Genomic DNA, 18,257 nt, shown 5'->3' with positions numbered 1-18,257 from the left:
TCCAGTACTTTTTATGGCCACTAGCAGTTTTCTGTATGATCCTGATATCTCAGTTGTGACTTATTTGGGCAATTTTTTTTTTTTTGATGCACCGCTCCCAGGTCACATGTTGTAGAAAAGTCATGCAACCTCACTGTAAATTGACAACTCGTATTGGATCTTGCAATTCTCAGGTGCGCATTTGTTTAATGCATGCAAGTTTAAAAAAATCAAACACTTTCAAAAATCTCACTCCTATGAATTGACCACTATATGTTCCCCCATCCATTACCCTGCCCCTCTTGCCATCCCCAACAAAGGTGAATTCTGTTGAAGGGTAAACTAGCCTGATTTATAGTTTTATTTTGAAGATATCCTGGCAATTTTTTTTCCCTCCAGATCTTGACTTTGGAAGCACTGCGGGATCTTTTGTGAAATGTGGAAGACACATGACCCATTTTTGCAGGAGATCTTACGGTTCTCTCTGTGCTGTCGTGGAGTAACCCTCCTAATGCAGGTGAGAGAAATGTATACGTTTGTTGGTAGCGTGCAAGAGCATACGCTTAATATCTTTTGTCTTTTTTCCACACTAGGTAGTGTTCAATCTGCTTATACCAGATCATGCTGCTGATGCCTTTTCTCCACCAAGACTTGCGCCAAGTGCTCTTGGAGACCGAGCAGTAGAACTGGTTTTGGGAGGTTTAGGACGTTGGGATGCAGAGCATTTCCTCTTTATTGCAGAGCATGGATATGTGTATGAGCACAACATGGCTTTCTTCCCCCTACTCCCACTTATTATAACAGGTCTAGCACGTGGACCACTTCTGCCACTAGCAGGCGTGCTCACCCTGCGCAGTCGATTGTTGCTTTCATCTGCCCTTCTAAACTGTTTCTGCTCTACAGTGGCTGCATGCTCTTTGTACCGTCTTGGATGTGTGACTTTGCAGTCACGACGCTCCTCTTTCCTTGCTGCACTTCTCTTCTGCTTGAGTCCAGCTTCCATTTTTATGACTGTTACCTACTCTGAGAGTTTGTTTGCACTAGCTACCTTCAGCGGGTTGTGGCAGCTGCAGAAGTCTAGAACCCTTGTTGGTTGTGCTTTTTTCTCACTTGCCACAGCTACTCGTTCCAATGGACTGGTTAATGCTGGCTTCTTGTTGCATTCTGGATTAAAGGCAGTTGTGCAGAGGAGAAGCAGTTCTGGACCACTGATTAAGAAACTGTGTGGAATTCTTTTGGTAATGCTACCATTTGTCCTCTTTCAAAGTTACTGTTATGTCCGGTTTTGCCAGGTGTCCCATGAAGAAGAGCCAGTACCCCAAGAGCTTCTAAAACTGGCTGTGGAGAAAGGATACCGTGTGCGCAGGGCACCTATTCCTAGCTGGTGCTCATTCCGCTTTCCAGTGGCATATTCTCAGATACAGAGTGAATATTGGAACGTTGGACTTTTTCGCTACTTACAACTGCATCAACTGCCCAATTTCCTGCTAGCTGCACCTGTTATATTTCTGAGTGTCTGTGCAGTATTGGAATATGTTGCTTCTAATCTAGAGCTATGCAGAACTCTGGGTCTATGGAAAGTTACGACCAAGCACTCTAATGGATACACTGGACAACGAGTCTTTGTCTACGTGGCTCACCTTACAGCTCTAACAGGGTTTGGAATCCTGTGTATGCATGTGCAGGTAAAACAGGTTACAGGTCATGTTTTGGGAGGGGCGATGATTGTGATAGATATGTGTAATAAAGGAGAAAATGGCGGCAGTGGTCTTGCAATTCATGGGTCATTCCATAAAAATAAACTATATATTATGCACACACACAAAAAGCAATGTCTTGCACTAACAGGACATCTGCAGGGGTGCTATTCTCTGATGGGGTGGTCTTCAGTATGCCACCAGCCGGGATCCCGGTGACCAGCATACTGGCTCCGGCATGCCGACACATATACTCCCTCTTGGGGGTCCACAACCACTCTGAAGGGAGAATAAATAGCGTAGCGCGCCACCGTGCCCGCAGCGTGGCGAGCGCAGCAAGCCCGCTAGGGGCTCCTTATTGCTCGCCCAGCTGTCGATATGCCGGCGGTCGGGATCCTGGCGCTGGTATGCTGGCCCCCTGGATCCTGGCCGCCGGCCACTCATACTACACCCCTCTGATGTAGGCTCCAGTCCCAAGTGTACAGGCTTTCCCAACCAATTAAAAAAAAAAAAAGGAAAGGCACTCGCCAGGCTTGGTAGCAGAAAACATGCAAGTGTCATATAGGTGTGTCCTAGTACACTGTTGCTGCAGTCGGGCCAAACAGCCCTTCTCAGCACATCGGGTCCCGTGTGACCCAGCTTGCGCCAAGTGTCTTTTTTTTTTTTTTTTTGTTTTTTTTTTTGCCTGAATTTGTATCTTAGTTGCGACAAAATGTAACAACCGTTTCCCGAGTTTGCACTGATTACTAGGTAAATCTGAATTTGAATTGCTATAATGTAGCGGCCACATCCTGTTTTTATTTTTTTCACACCAAAGTCAATTGTATTTTGTGTGTGTGTGTGTGTGTGTGTGTGTGTGTGTGTGTGTGTGTGTGTGTGTGTGTGTGTGTGTGTGTGTGTGTTGCCTGAATTTGTATCTTAGTTGCACCAGATGTTGGGAGCATTACATTGGTTACAATGTTCGATAAGCAAATCATACAAAGATAAAATAAAAAGTAATGAGATGCCCACAGCATAAATAGCTCAGCGAGTTGTTCGTCCTGCTTTCGAAAGTGCCTGGTGAGGTAGCCAGCTAGGGTGCACTGCAATGGTTACAGTAGGCAGGATGAGACATGTAACATGCAGGGGGAAATTACATTGAAAAGAATAAACTCAATAGGCTGGAGTGGGTGGCGATACTGGGTAAGTGGGATTGGCAAGGAGGAGGACGGAAAGGATGGTAGAGTGAAGAGTCCATGATTCGACAGTATACAGGGGTGTAGAGATGTGGCCACACCCTTTATGCAATGATGGGTGAAACATCTTTTCTCTATCGTCCTAGTGGATGCTGGGGTTCCTGAAAGGACCATGGGGAATAGCGGCTCCGCAGGAGACAGGGCACAAAAAGTAAAGCTTTAGGATCAGGTGGTGTGCACTGGCTCCTCCCCCTATGACCCTCCTCCAAGCCTCAGTTAGATTTTTGTGCCCGGCCGAGAAGGGTGCAATCTAGGTGGCTCTCCTAAAGAGCTGCTTAGAAAAGTTTAGCTTAGGTTTTTTATTTTACAGTGAGTCCTGCTGGCAACAGGATCACTGCAACGAGGGACTTAGGGGAGAAGAAGTGAACTCACCTGCGTGCAGGATGGATTGGCTTCTTTGGCTACTGGACATTAGCTCCAGAGGGACGATCACAGGTACAGCCTGGATGGTCACCGGAGCCTCACCGCCGGCCCCCTTGCAGATGCTGAAAAGAGAAGAAGGTCCAGAATCGGCGGCAGAAGACTCCTCAGTCTTCTTAAGGTAGCGCACAGCACTGCAGCTGTGCGCCATTGCTCTCAGCACACTTCACACGGCAGTCACTGAGGGTGCAGGGCGCTGGGAGGGGGGCGCCCTGGGAGGCAATGTAAACCTATTTTTTGGCAAAAAATACCTCACATATAGCCTCCGGGGGCTATATGGAGATATTTAACCCCTGCCAGAATCCGTTGAAGAGCGGGAGACGAGCCCGCCGAAAAAGGGGCGGGGCCTATCTCCTCAGCACACAGCGCCATTTTCCCTCACAGAAAGGCTGGAGGGAAGGCTCCCAGGCTCTCCCCTGCACTGCACTACAGAAACAGGGTTAAAACAGAGAGGGGGGGCACTAATTTGGCGTTAGAAATATATAAAAAGATGCTATAAGGGAAAACACTTATATAAGGTTGTCCCTATATAATTATAGCGTTTTTTGGTGTGTGCTGGCAAACTCTCCCTCTGTCTCTCCAAAGGGCTAGTGGGTCCTGTCCTCTATCAGAGCATTCCCTGTGTGTGTGCTGTGTGTCGGTACGTGTGTGTCGACATGTATGAGGACGATGTTGGTGAGGAGGCGGAGCAATTGCCTGTAATGGTGATGTCACTCTCTAGGGAGTCGACACCGGAATGGATGGCTTATTTAGGGAATTACGTGATAATGTCAACACGCTGCAAGGTCGGTTGACGACATGAGACGGCCGACAAACAATTAGTACCGGTCCAGACGTCTCAAAAACACCGTCAGGGGTTTTAAAACGCCCGTTTACCTTAGTCGGTCGACACAGACACGGACACTGAATCCAGTGTCGACGGTGAATAAACAAACGTATTCCTTATTAGGGCCACACGTTAAGGGCAATGAAGGAGGTGTTACATATTTCTGATACTACAAGTACCACAAAAGAGGGTATTATGTGGGATGTGAAAAAACTACCTGTAGTTTTTCCTGAATCAGATAAATTAATTGAAGTGTGTGATGATGCGTGGGTTCCCCCCGATAGAAAATTATTGGCGGTATACCCTTTCCCGCCAGAAGTTAGGGCGCGTTGGGAAACACCCCTTAGGGTGGATAAGGCGCTCACACGCTTATCAAAACAAGTGGCGGTACCGTCTATAGATAGGGCCGTCCTCAAGGAGCCAGCTGACAGGAGGCTGGAAAATATCATATAAAAGTATATACACACATACTGGTGTTATACTGCGACCAGCGATCGCCTCAGCCTGGATGTGCAGAGCTGGGGTGGCTTGGTCGGATTCCCTGACTAAAAATATTGATACCCTTGACAGGGACAGTATTTTATTGACTATAGAGCATTTAAAGGATGCATTTCTATATATGCGAGATGCACAGAGGGATATTTGCACTCTGGCATCAAGAGTAAGTGCGATGTCCATATCTGCCAGAAGATGTTTATGGACACGACAGTGGTCAGGTGATGCAGATTCCAAACGGCACAAAGGTGTATTGCCGTATAAAGGAAGAGGAGTTATTTGGGGTCGGTCCATCGGACCTGGTGGCCACGGCAACTGCTGGAAAATCCACAGTTTTTACCCTAAGTCACATCTCTGCAGAAAAAGACACCGTCTTTTCAGCCTCAGTCCTTTCGTCCCTATAAGAGTCATATTTGCCCAGGGATAGAGGAAAGGGAAGAAGACTGCAGCAGGCAGCCCATTCCCAGGAACAGAAGCCTTCCACCGCTTCTGCCAAGCTCTCAGCATGACGCTGGGACCGTACAGGACCCCTGGATCCTACAAGTAGTATCCCAGGGGTACAGATTGGAATGTCGAAACGTTTCCCCCTCGCAGGCTCCTGAAGTCTGCTTTACCAAGGTATCCCTCCGACAAGGAGGCAGTATGGAAAAAAATTCACAAGCTGTATTCCCAGCAGGTGATAATCAAATTACCCCTCCTACAACAAGGAAAGGGGTATTATTCCACACTATATTGTGGTACTGAAGCCAGAAGGCTAGGTGAGACCTATTCTAAATCTAAAAAAATTTGAACACTTACAAAGGTTCAAATCAAGATGGAGTCACTCAGAGCAGTGATAACGAACCAGGAAGAAGGGGACTATATAGTGTCCCGTGACATCAGGGATGCTTACCTCCATGTCCCAAATTTGCCCTTCTCACTAAGGGTACCTCAGGTTCGTGGTATAGAACTGTCACTGTCAGTTTCAGACGCTGCCGTTTGGATTGTCCACGGCACCCCGGGTCTTTACCAAGGTAATGGCCGAAATGATGATTCTTCTTTGAAGAAAAGGCGTCTTAATTACCCCTTACTTGGACGATCTCCTGATAAGGGCAAAGTCCAGGGAACAGTTGGAGGTCGGAGTAGCACTATCTCGGATACTGCTACAACAGCACGGATGGATTCTAAATATTCCAAAATCGCAGCTGATCCTGACGACACGTCTGCTGTGCCTAGGGATGATTCTGGACACAGTCCAGAAAAAGGTGTTTCTCCCGGAAGAGAAAGCCAGGGAGTTATCCGAGCTAGTCAAGAACCTCCTAAAACCAGGAAAAGTGTCAGTGCATCATTGCACAAGGGTCCTGGTAAAAATGGTGGCTTCCTACGAAGCAATTCCATTCGGCAGATTTCACGCAAGAACTTTTCAGTGGGATCTGCTGGACAAATGGTCCGGATCGCATCTTCAGATGCATCAGCGGATAACCCTATATCCAAGGACAAGGGTGTCTCTCCTGTGGTGGTTACAGAGTGCTCATCTTCTAGAGGGCCGCAGATTCGGCATTCAGGATTGGATGCTGGTGACCACGGAGGCCAGCCCGAGAGGCTGGGGAGCAGTCACACAAGGAAAAAATTTCCAGGGAGTGTGATCAAGTCTGGAGACTTTTCTCCACATAAATATACTGGAGCTAAGGGTAAATTTATAATGCTCTAAGCTTAGCAAGACCTCTGCTTCAAGGTCAGCCGGTATTGATCCAGTGGGAAAAACATCACGGCAGTCGCCCACGTAAACAGACAGGGCGGCACAAGAAGCAGGAGGGCAATGGCAAAAACTGCAAGGACTTTTCGCTGGGCGGAAAATCATGTGATAGCACTGTCAGCAGTGTTTCATTCCGGGAGTGGAAACTGGGAAGCAGACTTCCTCAGCAGGCACGACCTCCACCCGGGAGAGTGGAAACTTCATCGGGAAGTTTTTCCACATGATTGTGAACCGTTGGGAAATACCAAAGGTGGACATGATGGCGTCCCGTCTGAACAAAAAACGGGACAGGTATTGCGCCAGGTCAAGAGACCCTCAGGCAATAGCTGTGGACGTTCTGGTAACACCGTGGGTGTACCATTCGGTGTATGTGTTCCCTCCTCTGCTTCTCATACCTAAGGTACTGAGAATTATAAGACGTAGAGGAGTAAGAACTATACTCATGGCTTCGGATTGGCCAAGAAGGACTTGGTACCCGGAACTTCAAGAGATGCTCACAGAGGACTTATGGCCTCTGCCGCTAAGAAGGGACTTGCTTCAGCAAGTACCATGTCTGTTCCAAGACTTACCGCAGCTGCGTTTGACGGCATGGCGGTGGAACGCCGGATCCTAAGGGAAAAAGGCATTCCGGAAGAGGTCATTCCTACCCTGGTCAAAGCCAGGAAGGAGGTGACCGCACAACATTATCACCACATGTGGCGAAAATATGTTGCGTGGTGTGAGGCCAGGAAGGCCCCACGAAGAAATTTCAACTCGGTCGATTCCTGCATTTCCTGCAAACAGGAGTGTCTATGGGCCTCAAATTGGGGCCCATTAAGGTTCAAATTTCGGCCCTGTCGATTTTCTTCCAGAAAGAATTGGCTTCAGTTCCTGAAGTCCAGAAGTTTGTCAAGGGAGTATTGCATATACAACCCCCTTTTGTGCCTCCAGTGGCACTGTGGGATCTTAACGTAGTTCTGGGATTCCTCAAATCACATTGGTTTAAAACCAGTCAAATCTGTGGATTTGAAGCATCTCACATGAAAAGTGACCATGCTCTTGGCCCTGGCCTGGGCCAGGCGAGTGTCAAATTGGTGGGTTTTTTCTCAAAAAAGCCCATATCTGTTTGTCCATTCGGACAGGGCAGAGCTGCGGACTCGTCCCCAGTTCTCTCCCTAAGGTGGTGTCAGTGTTTCACCTGAACCAGCTTATTGTGGTGCCTTGCGCCTACTAGGGACTTGGAGGACTCCAAGTTGCTGGATGTTGTCAGGGCCCTGAAAGTATAGGTTCCAGGACGGCTGGAGTCAGGAAAACTGACTTGCTGTTATCCTGTATGCACCCAACAAACTGGGTGCTCTTGCTTCTAAGCAGACTATTGCTAGTTGGATGTGTAATACAATTCAGCTTGCACATTCTGTGGCAGGCCTGCCACAGCCAAAATATGTAAATGCCCATTCCACAAGGAAGGTGGGCTCATCTTGGGCGGCTGCCCGAGGGGTCTCGGCTTTACAACTTTGCCGAGCGGCTATTTAGTCAGGGGCAAACACGTTTGTAAAATCCTACAAATTTGATACCCTGGCTAAGGAGGACCTGGAGTTCTCTCATTCGGTGCTGCAGAGTCATCCGCACTCTCCCGCCCGTTTGGGAGCTTTGGTATAATCCCCATGGTCCTTTCAGGAACCCCAGCATCCACTAGGACGATAGAGAAAATAAGAATTTACTTACCGATAATTCTATTTCTCGGAGTCCGTAGTGGATGCTGGGCGCCCATCCCAAGTGCGGATTATCTGCATTACTTGTACATAGTTACAAAAATCGGGTTATTATTGTTGTGAGCCATCTTTTCAGAGGCTCCGCTGTTATCATACTGTTAACTGGGTTCAGATCACAGGTTGTACAGTGTGATTGGTGTGGCTGGTATGAGTCTTACCCGGGATTCAAAATCCTTCCTTATTGTGTACGCTCGTCCGGGCACAGTATCCTAACTGAGGCTTGGAGGAGGGTCATAGGGGGAGGAGCCAGTGCACACCACCTGATCCTAAAGCTTTACTTTTTGTGCCCTGTCTCCTGCGGAGCCGCTATTCCCCATGGTCCTTTCAGGAACCCCAGCATCCACTACGGACTCAGAGAAATAGAATTATCGGTAAGTAAATTCTTATTTTGCAGCTGTGCTGACGCAGATTTTGGGTGATGCTATCGTGCCTCTCAGCCAGGGGCAAATCCAGGGGGTGGGGGGTGGGAGAGTTGCGATCAGTGTGATTGCCACCCCTCCGCACAGACAGAAGAGACTGCTGCTAAGCACACAGCAGCGTGTGCTGGCTGGAGAATGAAGCTGCTGCTGACAGGAAGGGGGGGTGACTGTGGGCCCTGCTTTAGACACGTCTACAAGGGTCACTATTACAGTTGTGTAATATTTTGTAAATTGAGAAGTGAGACTGGCCATCCCTTGAGACTGCCACAGCAAATGAGGGAGATTGTGAATTGAGGTGCATGAAAGATGGTTTATGTATCCCACATGGATTCCCCAGTTTTGAACAATTTCAAAATAAATAGTGGGAGAACCACAGCATACATGAGTGTTAGGCCAGGGACATAGCTTCCAGCTTGACACTGCCTGACACTATCTTCCAAAACCAGTTGCACATAATGATGTACAGTATTTGCATGGATAATGTGTACTGACTAGTTCCTGTTCTGCCCATTTCTCTGACGTCCTAGTGGATGCTGGGGACTCCGTCAGGACCATGGGGATTAGCGGCTCCGCAGGAGACAGGGCACAAAAATAAAGCTTTAGGATCAGGTGGTGTGCACTGGCTCCTCCCCCTATGACCCTCCTCCAAGCCTCAGTTAGGTTTTTGTGCCCGTCCGAGCAGGGTGCAATCTAGGTGGCTCTCCTAAAGAGCTGCTTAGAAAAAGTTATTAGGTTTTTTATTTTCAGTGAGTCCTGCTGGCAACAGGCTCACTGCAACGAGGGACTTAGGGGAGAAGAAGTGAACTCACCTGCGTGCAGGATGGATTGGCTTCTTAGGCTACTGGACACCATTAGCTCCAGAGGGATCGAACACAGGCCCAGCCATGGAGTCCGGTCCCGGAGCCGCGCCGTCGACCCCCTTGCAGATGCCGAAAAGTGAAGAGGTCCAGAAACCGGCGGCAGAAGACTTTTCAGTCTTCATGAGGTAGCGCACAGCACTGCAGCTGTGCGCCATTGTTGTCACACACTTCACACCAGCGGTCACTGAGGGTGCAGGGCGCTGTGGGGGGCGCCCTGGGCAGCAATGAAATACCTATACTGGCTAAAAGATACATCACATATAGCCCCTGGGGCTATATGGATGTATTTAACCCCTGCCAGGTCTCAGAAAAACGGGAGAAGAAGCCCGCCGAAAAGGGGGCGGGGCCTATTCTCCTCAGCACACAGCGCCATTTTCCCTCACAGAAATGCTGGTGGGAAGGCTCCCAGGCTCTCCCCTGCACTGCACTACAGAAACAGGGTTAAAACAGAGAGGGGGGGCACTTATTTGGCGATATGATTATATATATTAAGATGCTATAAGGGAAAAACACTTATATAAAGGTTATCCCTGTATAATTATAGCGTTTTGGTGTGTGCTGGCAAACTCTCCCTCTGTCTCTCCAAAGGGCTAGTGGGGTCCTGTCCTCTATCAGATCATTCCCTGTGTGTGTGCTGTGTGTCGGTACGTGTGTGTCGACATGTATGAGGACGATGTTGGTGAGGAGGCGGAGCAATTGCCTGTAATGGTGATGTCACTCTCTAGGGAGTCGACACCGGAATGGATGGCTTATTTAAGGAATTACGTGATAATGTCAACACGCTGCAAGGTCGGTTGACGACATGAGACGGCCGGCAAACCAATTAGTACCTGTCCAGGCGTCTCAAACACCGTCAGGGGCGTTAAAACGTCTTTTTACCTCAGTCGGTCGACACAGACACGGACACTGACTCCAGTGTCGACGGTGAAGAAACAAACGTATTTTTCTTTTAGGGCCACACGTTACTTGTTAAGGGCAATGAAGGAGGTGTTACATATTTCTGATACTACAAGTACCACAAAAAAGGGTATTTTGTGGAGTGTGAAAAAACTACCTGTAGTTTTTCCTGAATCAGATAAATTAAATGAAGTGTGTGATGATGCGTGGGTTTCCCCCGATAGAAAATTATTGGCGGTATACCCTTTCCCGCCAGAAGTTAGGGCGCGTTGGGAAACACCCCTTAGGGTGGATAAGGCGCTCACACGCTTACCAAAACAAGTGGCGGTACCGTCTCCAGATAGGGCCGCCCTCAAGGAGCCAGCTGATAGGAGGCTGGAAAATATCCTAAAAAGTATATACACACATACTGGTGTTATACTGCGACCAGCGATCGCCTCAGCCTGGATGTGCAGCGCTGGGGTGGCTTGGTCGGATTCCCTGACTGAAAATATTGATACCCTTGACAGGGACAGTATTTTATTGACTATAGAGCATTTAAAGGATGCATTTCTATATATGCGAGATGCACAGAGGGATATTTGCACTCTGGCATCAAGAGTAAGTGCGATGTCCATATCTGCCAGAAGTTGTTTATGGACACGACAGTGGTCAGGTGATGCAGATTCCAAACGGCACATGGAAGTATTGCCGTATAAATGAGAAAAAGACAACGTCTTTTCAGCCTCAGTCCTTTCGTCCCCATAAGGGCAAGCGGTCAAAAGGCCAGTCATATCTGCCATGGGATAGAGGAAAGGGAAGAAGACTGCAGCAGGCAGCCCATTCCCAGGAACAGAAGCCCTCCACCGCTTCTGCCAAGTCCTCAGCATGACGCTGGGGCCGTACAAGCGGACTCAGGTGCGTGGGGGGTCGTCTCAAGAGTTTCAGCACGCAGTGGGCTCACTCGCAAGTGGACCCCTGGATCCTACAAGTAGTATCCCAGGGGTACAGATTGGAAATTCGAGACGTCTCCCCCTCGCAGGTTCCTGAAGTCTGCTTTACCAACGTCTCCCTCCGACAGGGAGGCAGTAGTGGAAACAATTCACAAGCTGTATTCCCAGCAGGTGATAATCAAAGTACCCCTCCTACAACAAGGAAAGGGGTATTATTCCACACTATATTGTGGTACTGAAGCCAGACGGCTCGGTGAGACCTATTCTAAATCTGAAATATTTGAACACTTACATAAAAAGGTTCAAATCAAGATGGAGTCACTCAGAGCAGTGATAGCGAACCAGGAAAAAGGGGACTATATGGTGTCCGGGGACAGATGCTTACCTCCATGTCCCAATTTGCCCTTCTCACCGAGGGTACCTCAGGTTCATGGTACAGAACTGTCACTATCAGTTTCAGACGCTGCCGGTTGGATTGTCCACGGCACCCCGGGTCCTTACCAAGGTAATGGCCGAAATGATGATTCTTCTTCAAAGAAAATGGACGATCTCCTGATAAGGGCAAGGTCCAGAGAACAGTTGGAGGTCGGAGTAGCACTATCTCAAGTAGTTCTACGACAGCACGGGTGGATTCTAAATATTCCAAAACCGCAGCTGTTTCCGACGACACGTCTGCTGTTCCTAGGGATGATTCTGGACACAGTCCAGAAAAAGGTGTTTCTCCCGGAGAAGAAAGCCAGGGAGTTATCCGAGCTAGTCAGGAACCTCCTAAAACCAGGAAAAGTGTCAGTGCATCATTGCACAAGGGTCCTGGGAAAAATGGTGGCTTCTTACGAAGCGATTCCATTTGGCAGATTTCACGCAAGAACTTTTCAGTGGGATCTGCTGGACAAATGGTCCGGATCGCATCTGCAGATGCATCAGCGGATAACCTTATCGCCACGGACAAGGGTGTCTCTTCTGTGGTGGTTGCAGAGTGCTCATCTGTTAGAGGGCCGCAGATTCGGCATACAGGACTGGGTCCTGGTGACCACGGATGCCAGTCTGAGAGGCTGGGGAGCGGTCACACAGGGAAGAAACTTCCAGGGAGTATGGTCAAGCCTGGAGATGTCTCTTCACATAAATATACTGGAGCTAAGAGCGATTTACAATGCTCTAAGCCTGGCAAAACCCCTGCTTCAGGGTCAGCCGGTGTTGATCCAGTCGGACAACATCACGGCAGTCGCCCACGTAAACAGACAGGGCGGCACAAGAAGCAGGAGAGCAATGGCAGAAGCTGCAAGGATTCTTCGCTGGGCGGAAGATCATGTGATAGCACTGTCAGCAGTGTTCATTCCGGGAGTGGACAACTGGGAAGCAGACTTCCTCAGCAGACACGATCTACACCCGGGAGAGTGGGGACTTCATCCAGAAGTCTTCCACATGATTGTGAACCGTTGGGAAAAACCAAAGGTGGATATGATGGCGTCTCGCCTCAACAAAAAACGGGACAGGTATTGCGCCAGGTCAAGAGACCCTCAGGCAATAACTGTGGACGCTCTGGTAACACCGTGGGTGTTCCAGTCAGTGTATGTGTTTCCTCCTCTGCCTCTCATACCAAAAGTACTGAGAATTATACGGCAAAGGGGAGTAAGAACGATACTCGTGGCTCCGGATTGGCCAAGAAGAACTTGGTACCCGGAACTTCAGGAGATGCTCACGGAAGATCCGTGGCCTCTACCTCTAAGACGGGACCTGCTTCAGCAGGGACCGTGTCTGTTCCAAGACTTACCGCGGCTGCGTTTGACGGCATGGCGGTTGAACGCCGAATTCTAAGGGAAAAAGGCATTCCGGAAGAGGTCATTCCTACACTGGTAAAAGCCAGGAAGGAGGTGACTACACAACATTATCACCGCATTTGGAGAAAATATGTTGCGTGGTGTGAGGCCAGGAAGGCCCCCACGGAGGAATTTCAATTGGGTCGATTCCTACATTTCCTACAAACAGGATTGTCTATGGGCCTCAAATTGGGGTCCATTAAGGTTCAAATTTCGGCCCTGTCGATTTTCTTCCAGAAAGAATTGGTTTCAGTTCCTGAAGTCCAGACTTTTGTAAAAGGAGTACTACATATACAGCCCCCGGTTGTGCCCCCAGTGGCTCCGTGGGACCTTAATGTAGTTTTGGATTTTCTCAAATCCCATTGGTTTGAGCCACTCAAATCGGTGGATTTGAAATATCTTACATGGAATGTAACCATGCTACTGGCCCTGGCTTCAGCCAGGAGAGTGTCAGAATTGGCGGCTTTATCGTATAAAAGCCCATATCTGATTTTCTATTCGGACAGGGCAGAACTGCGGACGCGTCCTCAGTTTCTGCCTAAGGTGGTGTCAGCGTTTCACCTGAACCAGCCTATTGTGGTGCCTGCGGCTACTAGCGATTTGGAGGATTCCAAGTTGCTGGACGTTGTCAGGGCATTGAAAATATATATTTCAAGGACGGCTGGAGTCAGAAAATCTGACTCGCTGTTTATACTATATGCACCCAACAAGCTGGGTGCTCCTGCTTCTAAGCAGACGATTGCTCGTTGGATTTGTAGCACAATTCAACTTGCACATTCTGTGGCAGGCCTGCCACAGCCTAAATCTGTCAAGGCCCATTCCACAAGGAAGGTGGGCTCATCCTGGGCGGCTGCCCGAGGGGTCTCGGCATTACAACTCTGCCGAGCAGCTACGTGGTCGGGGGAGAACACGTTTGTAAAATTCTACAAATTTGATACCCTGGCTAAAGAGGACCTGGAGTTCTCTCATTCGGTGCTGCAGAGTCATCCGCACTCTCCCGCCCGTTTGGGAGCTTTGGTATAATCCCCATGGTCCTGACGGAGTCCCCAGCATCCACTAGGACGTCAGAGAAAATAAGATTTTACTTACCGATAAATCTATTTCTCGTAGTCCGTAGTGGATGCTGGGCGCCCATCCCAAGTGCGGATTGTCTGCAATACTTGTACATAGTTATTGTTACAAAAAAAATCGGGTTGTTATTGTTGTGAGCCGTCTGTTCAGAGGCTCCTACGTTTGTCATACTGTTAACTGGGTTCAGATCACAAGTTGTACGGTGTGATTGGTGTGGCTGGTATGAGTCTTACCCGGGATTCAAAATCCTTCCTTATTGTGTACGCTCGTCCGGGCACAGTATCCTAACTGAGGCTTGGAGGAGGGTCATAGGGGGAGGAGCCAGTGCACACCACCTGATCCTAAAGCTTTATTTTTGTGCCCTGTCTCCTGCGGAGCCGCTAATCCCCATGGTCCTGACGGAGTCCCCAGCATCCACTACGGACTACGAGAAATAGATTTGTCGGTAAGTAAAATCTTATTTTCTCATGCTGCAGTATTATATGAAAGCAGACAGATTATACTACAGCCCACCAAGAACATGGTAACAATATGAATGTGTTTTGTGCTCCTAATCTCTTTCTCTCCCATACAGGTTCTCACCAGGCTTCTGTTCTCTTCCAGTCCTGTGCTCTTTTGGTTCTGTTCTCACATGCTGCAGAAGAATGAGCCATGGGTATGGGGACTCAAGAAGGGTAACACTGCCTCTAACCCAGTCCTTCGCCTACTTGGGGCCTGGACTTCTCTGCAGCAATGGACAAAGATTCTTCTTGGTTATTTTGTAGGATATTGGGTGATTGGAACAGCCTTACATGTGAACTTCCTCCCATGGACATAGGTGTAGTGTACATGGACGGATAGGAAGTAAATGTGCATACTGTCAGTAATCCGTGTTGTAAATAAATATGTATATAGTGTATTATGCAAAATAAATGTGTAATTCCTTTAAAGTGGCTTCCAACAATTTTTAAGCTTATACTGTATTTAGGAGCACAGAATATAGTGTGGTTGTATTTTCTTGTGGTATGAGGTAATACAAGATATAGGTGGACATATTAATTCATTGAATGTTGTAACTGTAATTGCAACAATATGTGTATAAAATGGTGCCTTTGGGTAGCATTGGTAATAGGATATAACAAGTCAGACCTTACAGGCAAAGAGCTAAATCCAGATTGTCACTGTAGCTTCATTGTATCCTCTGATTCAGGGGGACCCACATCACGTACTACTAAACATAAGGGGAGGCCCCACCCCCGATACAGGAGCAAAATCATGCTAACGCCAAGGGGAAAGGCTATTCCGTTTTCAGCTTTCTAAAATCTATTTGGGATAATATCGGGATCCCAGCACTTGGGATGCCGGCAGTCGGAATACCGACAGCGGCATCCCGACGCTCAGGATCCTAATACCTCCTAGGTAAGTATGCTATCTCTCTCCCCCAACCCCCCTAATCCTTCTTTACCCCAGCCTGACCCTAACCCCCCCCCTCCAGCAGCCTAACCCTCCCCCCGCAGCCTAATTGTAACCTACCACCCAGCCCCCCCCCCCCCCCTCTTCCCCTCCCATCCACCCACTTGCAGATTATCGCCGTGGAGTACCCACAGCCCTTCATTCAGAATCCCGGCATTCAGGTTTTAGGGATATTCCTGCTTGTGTACAAATGGGATTATCAAGCTGACTGAGGTACTAATTAAGTCACCTGTGCCAAAGAATTGATATCCTTAAAATCTGTTCTGTTCGGGGTGCCTTGAGGACCGCATTTGGGAACCACTGGCATAATGTATTCAGCAATGGACTTCTATCACAACTATTGCGGTTTTTGATTGATTGGAAAATTGATGGCTAGACTTCTGACTACAGTTTTAAAAGCTTTCTAATTATGGCCCTCATTCCGAGTTGTTCGCTCGGAGTTTTTCATCGCATCGCAGTGAGAATTCTCTTAGTGCGCATGCGCAATGTTCGCACTGCGACTGCGCCAAGTAACTTTACTATGAAGAAAGTAAGTTTACTCACGGCATTTTCATCGCTCCGACGTTCGCATTGTGATTGACAGGAAATGGGTGTTACTGGGCGGATGCACGGCGTTTTAGGGGCGTGTGGATGGAAACGCTACCGTTTCCGGAAAAAACGCAGGAGTGGCCGGAGAAACGGTGGGAGTGCCTGGGCGAACGCTGGGTGTGTTTATGACGTCAGCCAGGAACGAAAAGCACTGAACTGATCGCACAGGCAGAGTAAGTCTGAAGCTACTCAGAAACTGCTAACTCGTTTGTAATCGCAATATTGCGCGTATGTCGGTCGCAATTTTAAGAAGCTAAGATTCACTCCCAGTAGGCGGCGGCTTAGCGTGTGTAACTCTGCTACATTCGCCTTGCGAGCGAACAACTCGGAATGAGGGCCCATGTGAACACTGAGTTGGTGAAAAATTTCCACTAAAGCATTTTGACCCTGTGGGGTCTATGTAGCAATAAGCATGGAAGTGCTGTAATAATTTGTATTGTAGCATGTTTTAGAGATTAACATTATCCCTGCTATGTATAAAAAAAATCTACAAGGACGAAGGCTGCAGGAAAAGCATCGCAACATTCTTCTGCTGTGAGAAGGCTGTCATGGGTGTAGAGCATTACCGTCATCTGAAGAGGGCATCCACCTTTGGGGCCAAACTCTAAAAGCTGCAGCGGCAAGTTGAGGTAGCCATTGAGAAGAATGGGGACTGAGGTCTGCACTTCTAATTACACTTTTGCAGGAGATTTCTGCATTAGACTCTTGTCAGATAGTCTTCTTAATTCTTAAAATCATGCAGAAACTGCAGTTTCCGAATGCATGATTTAAGTAAATAAACAAAAAGGCTTGTCCTTAATTTATTCATCTTTTAAAATTTTCAATCTGCTTTTCGATCACAGTCGTTAGACATTTAAGTCTGTTTTATGAGATGCATCATTATTTGCTGCATGTCCAATCCATAATTTGTCTGAAAATGGTTTGATTTTGTATGAGATCAGTGGACAAGGAGATGCAGTTATAAATTATCATTGTTCATATTAGAGGAATTATTATGTTTTACTTCAACTGGGTGATTTAAACACATCTAGGAAACTGGGATTAATTTGTGAACTACAGTACCTTTAAAACATTGATGGTGGAGATTATGGAGAACACAAACATTACATCCCAGAAAACGGCACCATGGGGGTTATTCCGAGTTGATCGTAACTGTGCTAAATTCAGCACAGCTACGATCAACTTCCCTGACATGCGGGGGACGCCCAGCACAGGGCTAGTCCGCCCCGCATGTCAATCCAGCCCACCCCCCCAGCACAAATACAACAGCATCGCACAGCGGCGATGCTTTAGTATTTGTGGAGTTGACTGTCGCTGCTACTGGCCGCAGCGGCTGCGTGAGACGTCATGCAGCCGCCGCGGCCTGCCCACCCCAATGGTCCGGCCACGCCTGCGTTGGCCGGACCGCACCCCCTAAACGACGGCTTTCCCGCCCAGCGACTGCCTCTGTCTCAGAGGCGATCGCTAGGCAACGACGGCTGCCATTCACCGGCGCACTGTTTGTTTTGGAAGAACTTATAAATGGACTTGTTTCACTGGGATGTAGTGGGCTTGCTGACGTTTAGAATGCATACAGACAGCCGACATCCCAAATGTAAGTATGCCGGGGAGGGTTAGGGTAATTCTAGCCATAATGTACATCAGACCAACTTTACTCCAACCGCCCAGCTGACCAACCAAACAACTTGTCTGTCCAACTAAAACTGTGCCCCACCCACCTAACCAACTTTTTTCATCAGAACAGCACACCATCCAACTTCTCTCCAAGTTGTGATGTCACAGAAGTAGGTGGACAGTGGGGGTCATTCCGACTTGATCGCATACTAGGATTTTTCCGCTGCAATCAAGTGAGAACTGCGCATGCGTATGCACCGCAGTGCGCAAGCGCGTTGTACGGGTACAAAGCGGTTCATTGCTGAGCGATGGATTTTACAAAGAATCCATTCGCACAGCCGATCGCAAGGATATTGACCGTAAGAAGGCGTTTGCGGGTGTCAACTGACCGTTTTCTGGGAGTGGTTGGAAAAACACAGGCGTGTCCAAGCGTTTGCAGGGTGGGTGTCTGACGTCAATTCCGGTCCTG

The 18,257-nt window shown here is 48.3% G+C and overlaps 1 protein-coding gene across 8 annotated transcripts in view; it reads left to right on the top strand.

The window, feature by feature from the left end:
- Positions 1-15,063, top strand: part of PIGV (phosphatidylinositol glycan anchor biosynthesis class V) — a 93,144-nt gene extending 78,081 nt beyond the window's left edge. For 7 of the 8 annotated variants that reach the window (XM_063954654.1, XM_063954651.1, XM_063954647.1 and 4 more), the window contains 3 exons: positions 379-496; positions 573-1,664; positions 14,709-15,063. In XM_063954654.1, coding sequence (XP_063810724.1) covers positions 416-496; positions 573-1,664; positions 14,709-14,951 — 1,416 coding nt within the window. In that variant the 5' untranslated portion in view covers positions 379-415 and the 3' untranslated portion in view covers positions 14,952-15,063. Of the gene's footprint in view, positions 1-101; positions 174-378; positions 497-572; positions 1,665-14,708 lie in introns of all 8 variants that reach the window. The other variant, XM_063954649.1, reaches the window with a different exon arrangement.
- Positions 15,064-18,257: the final 3,194 nt, after the last annotated feature.

The sequence above is a fragment of the Pseudophryne corroboree genome, chromosome 2 (assembly GCF_028390025.1).
Source record: "Pseudophryne corroboree isolate aPseCor3 chromosome 2, aPseCor3.hap2, whole genome shotgun sequence".
NCBI lineage: Eukaryota > Metazoa > Chordata > Amphibia > Anura > Myobatrachidae > Pseudophryne > Pseudophryne corroboree.
Note: the sequence above shows the minus strand (reverse complement) of the source record. Positions and strands in the feature narration are given on the sequence as shown.